The following is a 9,128-nucleotide window of genomic DNA, read 5'->3' on the forward strand; positions in this document are numbered from 1 at the left end:
TAACACCACCCCCAGCGTCGACTCCTTTATTCCAGCCGAGTGGGTCGGAGATGAGAGACTTACAGACGTTCATTTCAAAATTCCAAGTGGAAAACCTTCGACAACTGCTCCGTCTTAGCTGATGGATTACATCTGGGCTAAAATAACACTGGACATTTAACTTTTTAACCATGATCATGTAGGATAGAAAAACCCACACACGTGTAGGAGTAGCATCTTTAATACAGAGTGTTACTGTCCAGAGCGTCTAACAGGAGCTCCATTTGTTATTACAGCAAATAAATATGAAGGATATACACGTGTATAAAAGCTAAAGCAGGTAGCAGTCAACGCAGAACCAGTCTGAGACACACACCCCAACACACACACACACTTCTGCGTCAGAGATAACGTCGTATTCCTCCTCCTGCGGCTTAGTGCTGATCAACAGACCTACAACACACAATCAGCAGAAAGATGAGTCACATTCAATCAATAAACCAATCACCTCCTGATGCTCCCTACAGCACTGAAATGAAACACAGCCGCACCTCAGTCAGTTCTGGATGATGTTGATGATGTCTCCGTACACGGTGTTAAACAGCTGCTCCTTCGACAGGGTTCCGTCAAGTTGTTCTGCAAGCAAACACACACAGAGCAAATGTTTACTGCATTTCTAAAAATTCAGTTGATAATTTATGATCAAACATTAAAACAAAAGGTAAAATGATCTGTGCCCCAACCCACTGAGACTGGAACACACTTACCAACATCCACACCCATGTCCTCCATCAGCTTCTTGTGTCTGACGTACATGGGCCAAACATGACCATCGAACAGACCCGGGGGGTCCGGCACAGCGTAGTTCCTTGAGCTTAACACACACACACACACACACACACACACACACTATAGTACTGACTAGTTTGGACTGTTTTTAATCAAAAACCCACTCACAGCGATACTCACCACCTCCTCTTTTTGCATTCTTCATACGGGATGGAAATAAACCACCGCTGATCAAACACGTCAATCAGAGGACTGCAAACAAAACAAACAGCACTTTTACCACTTCAGTGAAACTGTTTCACTCTCAAGTAAGGAAACTAATCATGAACAGGGAAGTAGGATTTGGTGTTACACCTAAACAACATTTTATTACGCATACCAGCAGATGACTAAAGATAAGAGTCAGATCAGACCACACGGAAAATTTACACCTATTACACAGAAAATGAAAAAACCATTACACACAGTCTGTTCAAGATAGGAACACAGCTCAAACTGAATAAAACCGAGAATGCTGTTGCTAGGCAACAAGATGGGTAATTCCTGAAAAGAGCTGAAAAATTCCTACATCCAGGAACAGACTGTTGGACACAGCATACTCATAATCGCACGTCAAGAGGGCATCAGACACGCATCCATCCATCAGGCATGCAAACTGGTCAGGGGTGAAAAAGGTGAGAAGGATGCACGGGGACACGGCACGCGCGCAAAAGTACATTTCGTAGTCTACGTTACAAAAAAAAATTGCAACCAGTGACATCTTGAATTTAATACAGTACAAAATAACTTTCCATAAACATGTCTTAATAAGTTACTGTTGAGTGGCCGGTAAATTGTACCATTTATTTGTCAGTGGCCGGTAAAGTTTGATATTTTGTGAAGTTAATTTTCACCCCTGTGTACAACACAGTGGGCTATTTACAAAAAGGTATATATTACTGCCTGTGCTATCTAACAGACCTACCCCAGAGGACACACCTGGCCAATCCCTGTCTGTCAATTTTCTTAAAGACATCACCTATGTGAAATCAGGGGCGGATCTAGAAAAATATTTATGGGGTGGCAAGAGGGGGGCAGGAATTTTTGAGGGGTGGCAACGTATTACAGACATGTATATATACTGAATTTAATCACAGTTTGACGACAAATAGTATGTACACACTACAAAAGGGCACAGACTGCCATTTACAAACTCATACAGAAACTTAATCTCATGCCTTTATTGTTCACGAAGAACACACATTCTCAGATGAGGTCTATACCGTTTCTGGACAGTTTTATACTGTATATGCAAAAGAACAGACACTAAAAAACAACAATAACAACACTGCTTCAAGTTCAGCATGATTTAAGCCATTTACACCAGTGTCGCATTTTATAGTTTTATTTTCTCACGCTTTGTAAAGGCTCACCAGTGAGCAGAACATGAACTTGTCATGCCTACAACAGCTGAATGCGGCGATTTCCATGTTGCTCAGCAAAACGCTTCACAAATTTATCAAGATCTAATGCTTTTGTGCGCTTTGATTCAATGCTGAGTACAGCCAAACTTGATAGTCTCTTTTCTGTCATAGTCGACCGCAAATAAGTCTTTATGAGCCTGAGAGATGAAAAACTTCGTTCACAGGATGCTCACAGGCAAGACAACCGCTATTTTACACAACCTGAACAACTCAAAAAACAACATCATCTTGGTATGGGTCCAAAACCAGTGAACTCCATGAGAGTGGTAGGACTCTCCTGTTCCCCCTTTTTTCTGTCTAGTACTCTCCTCGTCTGATGTAACTCATGTTTAAGATCCTCAATATTTGAATCATAAGCTTCAGCCAATAGCAATGTTTTCCTTAACAGACGGTGAATCAATATTAACTTTTGTGGCCGACTTTACACAAAACTAATGTCAGACCTAACTAACATTAGGCCAAAAAAAAAAAAAAAGTGTGTTTCAGGTAACATGAAATACTAAAATAAGGTCGGTAGGTAGGAAATTTTTTTTTCTTAATTTGTTTTATTTTGTTCGAAAAAATTAACACAAGTAAACATCTTACAAAATAGTATTTTGGCACAGAATCCTTTATACCACACATCATAATAAAATAAGTGTTTTAAATCTTTAAACGAATAAAAAAAATATCGCAAGAGTTTGAGTTATGATCTGCGGAAGCGTATTGCTGCCACACTCAAAAAAAAAAAAAATTGGCTTAGACTCAAGTAATTACGTGAAAAGATATTGTTAACAGTTATCACGTTTTTACAATATATTTATCATGTAATAACATATCACGTAATTTCATGATATTTTCATGTGATAATGTGAAAACACCTTATCAAGAAATAACGTGAAAATATGGTTTAACGTCCTAGGCTCGGCTACTTCCATTAAAAGCAGACGGCCTCGCCTAGCCTACTGTAGAACTTGGGTCGAGCAAAAACACGGAGCAAAAACATGGCTGAATCCTGAATGACTCCTATTTGTATAAATAGGGGACTACATAGGCGGCAAAATGTAGTGTTTTTCCCTGCCATGGAAGTGCACTTGTATACTGAAGAGGAAGCAATTTGCATTACAGCCAGGAGGGCTGATAGAAGTGGCAAAACATTTTACTTTTTATCGTTTCTTTCACAACTTGAATGCGTTGAAACAAAAAAATTATGACAAACTAACGCTGCTTACACTAAAATATCGAGGGAAATTTGTAATAAAAACTTTACGGTCGGCAATTTCGACGCGGAAATTCTCGATCGGTCGGGTTACCGGAAACACACTTTTTTTTGCCTTACATGTATAGTTAGCTAAATAACCTTCTCCAACCTGATTTTTATCCTCTCAAAATCAGCATCGCAACTATGCTAGCACTGTTCATTCATTATAATTTCATTTTTTGATAGATAGTTAATCAGCTTTTACCCCTTTCCTCCCGTGTCTCCTTTCCTCGCGACTCCTGGCTCCCTCGCTTCGCGCCTCTCAATTTTCCAAAACAACCAATCTCTGGCGTTATCTCTCTCGTGCTGCATTCGCTGCAGTCGGACATTGGAAATTCGCGCACGTAAATGTCAAATTGGCCGTAATTTTTCTTTGAATTCGTCGCTGCCAACTAGGGGTAGCAGCAGGGGTGGCAAGGCTTTCTTTTAGAGTGGCATATGCCACCCCGGTAGATCCGCCCATGGTTATTCACCCCCGAGCGCGCTGGAAACGGTTCCATTGGTATTCAGATTCAGTCGCGAGATGAGGTTGCCAGATCTCTCTATAAAAAGGTGACTCTGCGGTCTGAATCTGTGGAATATTCGTAAGCGAGGACTGGCAACCAGCAGTGGGTTGTGCACCAGCTGATCAGAACTCCAATGGAAAAGAAGCGTGTTAGTAACTGTTTATCTTGATTGGCTGTAACCTTGTAAGTGAAATGTTTTGCAACAATAGCGTTGTAGCCTGCCCCCCCCACCCAAAAAAAAAAAAAAACTCTTCGGATCTACACGATTCACACAAGTGACCTATTTTGGGACCAAAACGGCGAATTTCGCCGAAAGGTGAGGAGTTTGCATGTGTGATCCATTATCTGTAGCTGCTTATCCTGTTCTACAGGGTCGCGGCGAGCTGGAGCCTATCCCAGCTGACTATGGGTGAGAGGCAGGGTTCACCCTGGACAAGTCACCAGATCATCACAGGGCTGATGCACACAACCATTCACACCTACGGTCAATTTAGAGCCGCCAATTATCCTAACCGCATGTCTTTGGACTGTGGGGGAAACTGGAGCACCTGGAGGAAACCCACACAGACACGGGGAGAACATGCAAACTCCGCACAGAAAGGCCCTCATTGGCTGCTGGGCTCGAACCCGGACCTTCTTGCTGTGAGGTGACAGCGCTAACCACTACACCACCGTGCCGCCCAGCCTCAGACATCCAATTCCTTTAACTCCGTGTGTGTGTGTACCGGTAAGTGTAGAGCAGAAACCCTTCCACGATGAGGATGTGCACGCCCTCATCACTGCTGTCCTCTCCAGAGTGAGGCAGGATCTCAGGCCCCAGCGTTCTCACCACACCGTGAGAGCGTTCAAACTTCACCGGGTTCTCCTGCCAGGCGTAGATGGTGCTCATCATGGCGTCCATGTCCAAAGCTGTAATCACTACACACACAATCAAATGGCAGGACAGCACTTTTTGCAAGGGGCGTGTCAATTAAGAAAACATTCACACTGCATTCATTCATTAAGTCACCTTGTTCTCACACACAGCTTACCATCATACTGCTTAAAGCCATCCTCCCCGACCTCAATCTCATCCTGGGGCTGAAACACACATGTACATTCAGCAAGGCTCAATCCCTTGGCTTTAGCTTTATGCTAACATCTAAACAGCTAGCATTCTAACCTCCAAAACACACACACACACACACACACACACACACACACACACACACACACACCTGCCCCTTAAACTACCCACCTTGCTCGTGATAAATACAAATAAATTAACATCCTGCTCAGGTTCACACACAGGAAGTGAAGGTCACAACAGTAGGGCAGTAGACACTCACGGGCTCTGACCTTCACACCAGTGGCAACAAGTTCCCTTTTTGCTTCCTGAATATTTTCAGGAAGCAGCTGCTAAGTCACAGAGACACAGCTACAAAATCTGGACTAAATAACAATCTCTAGTTGTTTGCTGCCGTCAGAAAGCCTTGTAACAAACTTAATTTAGAGCTCATCCTTTAATAATCCGAGTTTGGACTTTGGACAGAGATCAGACCCAGAGCTTTCACAGCCAGTAAGCTCACGAGGTGTTCCTATAGAACCGTTCCTATTGGTCCGTTCATTTCTGTATGAGGACGAGTGGAGACTTTAAAACACAACGACAGTAAAGTTACAAGGTTTTCTATCAGACAGCAATAATGTGACAAAGAGAATAAGTTCTTATGTCTTTTTTTTTTTTTTTTAAATGAAACAGACCTTGAAGAAGTCATCTTGATGCACCACGCAGCAGTTGGGCAGATTCTGGCGCAGACGGTCAGTCAGGGTAGTTTTACCCCCGTTAGTCACCCTGACAAACACAGGAACAACCGGGTTCATTATCTCGCTCACATTGAGTAAATCATATATAAACAATGTACAGTCCTATGGAAAAGTCTTCGGCACATGGAAAAAAATGCTGTCGAGCAAAAAGATGGCTTAAATAATGAAATGTTTCAACATTTAAAAAAAAAATAAAGTCAGTACGCCATAAATGCAAAGTCAGTATTTGGTGCGAGACGACCCTCTGCTTTATAATTTTTTTTTTTTTTTAAATCTCCGTCTGAGGTCCAGTGAGTGCAGTTTTATGTGGAAATGATCTGTAGGTTTCACTGAGCATCTTACAGAACCAGCCACAGTTCTTCTGGACACTTTACACCAAAGTTTTGCTCCAGCAGCCTTCATTATGTTTCCTTTTTTAATCTGAAAAGTGCTCTTATGGAATATGCTGCTCAGACAAATTACAAACTTTTTTCAGTAACATTTAATTTAAATGGGGGAAGCCATGGCCTAATGTTTAGTGAAGCAACTTTGGGACCAGAAGGTTGCCAGTTTGATTCCCTGGACCAGCAGGAATAGCTGAAGTGCCTTTGAGTTGAGTAAGGCACCGAAACCCCAACCGATCCCCAGGACGCTCTGGGTGTGCTGGATGTCACTCTGGAGAAGAGCGTCTGCTAAACACCTGCAATATTTTGACTCGATAATGTAGAAATCATAAAACTGAAATCTAACAAAGTTAGATTTCAAAAGATAGGGCTAAGACTCTTGCAAAGTACCATAGAAAATATATATATTACATGTACATCACACACACACACACACACACACACGAAATGCCCTTGTTAAATCGTGCACTAAAACAATTTGGACTCTCAGAATATACTGAACATCAAAACTATGAAATAACATACGGAATTATATGGTAAACAAAGTGTTAAAAAAACAACGTTTCATCTTTTAGATTCTTCAAAGAATCTTTTATTATCTGCAATTGATATTTTGTTTACATCTTATTTCAGTTATGATATCAGTTATAGTTTAATGTATAATTTCATATGTTCTTAATCATATTGTTATTTGTCATCATTTACTATTGTTAATTTTTTTTCTAATTTGTTAAATTTGTATTAATTACTTGTTAATTTAAATGGGGGAAGACTTAGAACAAAGCCATCGAGGCTTTTCTTCCCCCAGCACATATTCTGTTTTTGTTCCATTTATGTGGGTTTTTTTGTACATTTCTTTTATCATGTGCAAATAAATAAAATCAAATAAAAAGTCATTATTTACCTTGATAACAGCTTTGCACACTATTGCATTATCTGAACCAGCTTCATGAGGGAGTCACCTGGAATGCTTCTCAATTAACAGGTGTCTTTTCAAAAATGGAATTTCTTGCCTTCTTAATGCATTTAACACCATCAACCAGTAAAGAGTAAATAATAAACATACAGTAAACAGCCCTGTTCCACAACTGTAGTAATCCATATTATGTCAAGAACCGCTCAACTAAATAAAGAGAAATAACAGTCAGTCATTACTTCAAGACACGAAGTGTTTTAGTTAATTAAAATAAAAAACATCGAATTTGAAGGTGTTTCCAAACTTTTGACTGGTACTGTAGATATATATTTTTTTAATTTATTTTTTTAAAGTATACTTCCTATCATTTTATCATTAATTTAAAAACAGATTTACATTCTGTTATTTTAAATATTTTTTAAAAAATAGAAATACAAAATATTATGAGCAGTGGTGAGCGACCACGCGACACAAACCGGAAGTGAGATCTTTTCATTGATTCGTTACTGCGCATGCGCTCTCTCACCCTCCGACCCCGATGATGATCCTCATGCTGCTCGCGCGCGCGGACAGAGGTTTAAAAACGGCGGGGTTTAACACGCGGTTCCGCTGGTCGCGAGCCCAACACAGAAAGAGGCGTGGCGATGGTGTTGTTGTTGTTGTTGTTGTTGTAATGAAGGCGGAGGTCAGCTCGTGCAGGTCTCCATGCTGTGCGCGCGCGGTGCGGGTGGAGCTGCCACCAAGAGAAAGCCGGATAGCGGCTCGCGCTGCGCTGCTCTGCTCTGCTCGCGCTGCCCCACCTGATTGGCTTTTAAACATCGGGGACCGACACGGGAGCCAATCACAGAGCTTCGCGTGAAGCGCCACACCCCCAGACTCTCACTGCTGACACACAGAAACAAACAGCAGAAAAAGAGAAGTGATTTATTTCTTCAGCTGCTTGTTTATTTTTTTCATTGATATTTTATTTAACATACTCATTTTAGGAGTTTGCATGTTCTCCCCGTGTCCGCGTGGGTTTCCTCCGGGTGCTCCGGTTTCCCCCACAGTCCAAAGACATGCAGGTTAGGTTAACTGGTGACTCTAAATTGAGCGTAGGTGTGAATGTGAGTGTGAATGGTTGTCTGTGTCTATGTGTCAGCCCTGTGATGACCTGGCGACTTGTCCAGGGTGAACCCCGCCTTTCACCCGTAGTCAGCTGGGATAGGCTCCAGCTTGCCTGCGACCCTGTAGAAGGATAAAGCGGCTACAGATAATGAGATGAGAATGAGATTTTAGTAGTTTTTTTTTTTTAATTCAAGATTAGAGCAGATAAAACTTTATTGATCCCTTTGGGCGGGTTTCCTCAGGGAAACTAAAACTCCAGCAGGAGGAAAGAAAGAAACACACTTGTGAAATTTCCTCTCTGCATTTAACCCATCTGAAGCAGCGAACACACACACACACACAGAGCGCCCGGGGAGCAGTCGGGAGTTCAGTACCTCGCTCAAGGCCACTTCAGCCCGAGGCCGCCCCACGTTAACCTAACCACATGTCTTTGGACTGTGGGGGAAACCAGAGCACCCGGAGGAAACCCACGCGGACACGGGGAGAACATGCAAACTCCACACAGAAAGGCCCTCGCCGGCCCCGGGGCTCGAACCCGGACCTTCTTGCTGTGAGGCGACAGCGCTAACCACTACACCACCGTGCCACCCATATGTAGCATCATTACAGGATAAACAGAGAATAGAAAATAGAGAAAACTCATCTCATCTCATCACCTCTAGCCGCTTTATCCTGTTCTACAGGGTCGCAGGCGAGCTGGATCCTATCCCAGCTGACTACGGGTGAAAGGCGGGGTACACCCTGGACAAGTCGCCAGGTCATCACAGGGCTGACACATAGACACAGACAACCATTCACACTCACATTCACACCTACGCTCAATTTAGAGTCACCAGTTAACCTAACCTGCATGTCTTTGGACTGTGGGGGAAACCGGAGCACCCGGAGGAAACTGACGCAGACACGGGGAGAACATGCAAACTCCGCACAGAAAGGCCCTCG

General features: G+C 42.5%; 1 protein-coding gene across 1 annotated transcript; it reads right to left on the reverse strand.

Moving 5' to 3' along the window:
- Nucleotides 1-204: 204 nt before the first annotated feature.
- Nucleotides 205-7,881, reverse strand: mibp2 (muscle-specific beta 1 integrin binding protein 2). Its single transcript, XM_060924257.1, has 8 exons — nucleotides 7,606-7,881; nucleotides 5,718-5,808; nucleotides 5,009-5,057; nucleotides 4,703-4,895; nucleotides 949-1,020; nucleotides 747-853; nucleotides 531-615; nucleotides 205-432 (listed from the first exon to the last, which is right to left on the reverse strand). The coding sequence occupies exons 1-7, from the start codon at nucleotides 7,629-7,631 to the stop codon at nucleotides 536-538; spliced, it is 618 nt and encodes a 205-aa protein (XP_060780240.1). The 5' UTR covers nucleotides 7,632-7,881; the 3' UTR covers nucleotides 205-432; nucleotides 531-535.
- Nucleotides 7,882-9,128: the final 1,247 nt, after the last annotated feature.

The sequence above is a fragment of the Neoarius graeffei genome, chromosome 6 (genome assembly GCF_027579695.1).
Source record: "Neoarius graeffei isolate fNeoGra1 chromosome 6, fNeoGra1.pri, whole genome shotgun sequence".
Classification (NCBI taxonomy): Eukaryota; Metazoa; Chordata; class Actinopteri; order Siluriformes; family Ariidae; genus Neoarius; species Neoarius graeffei.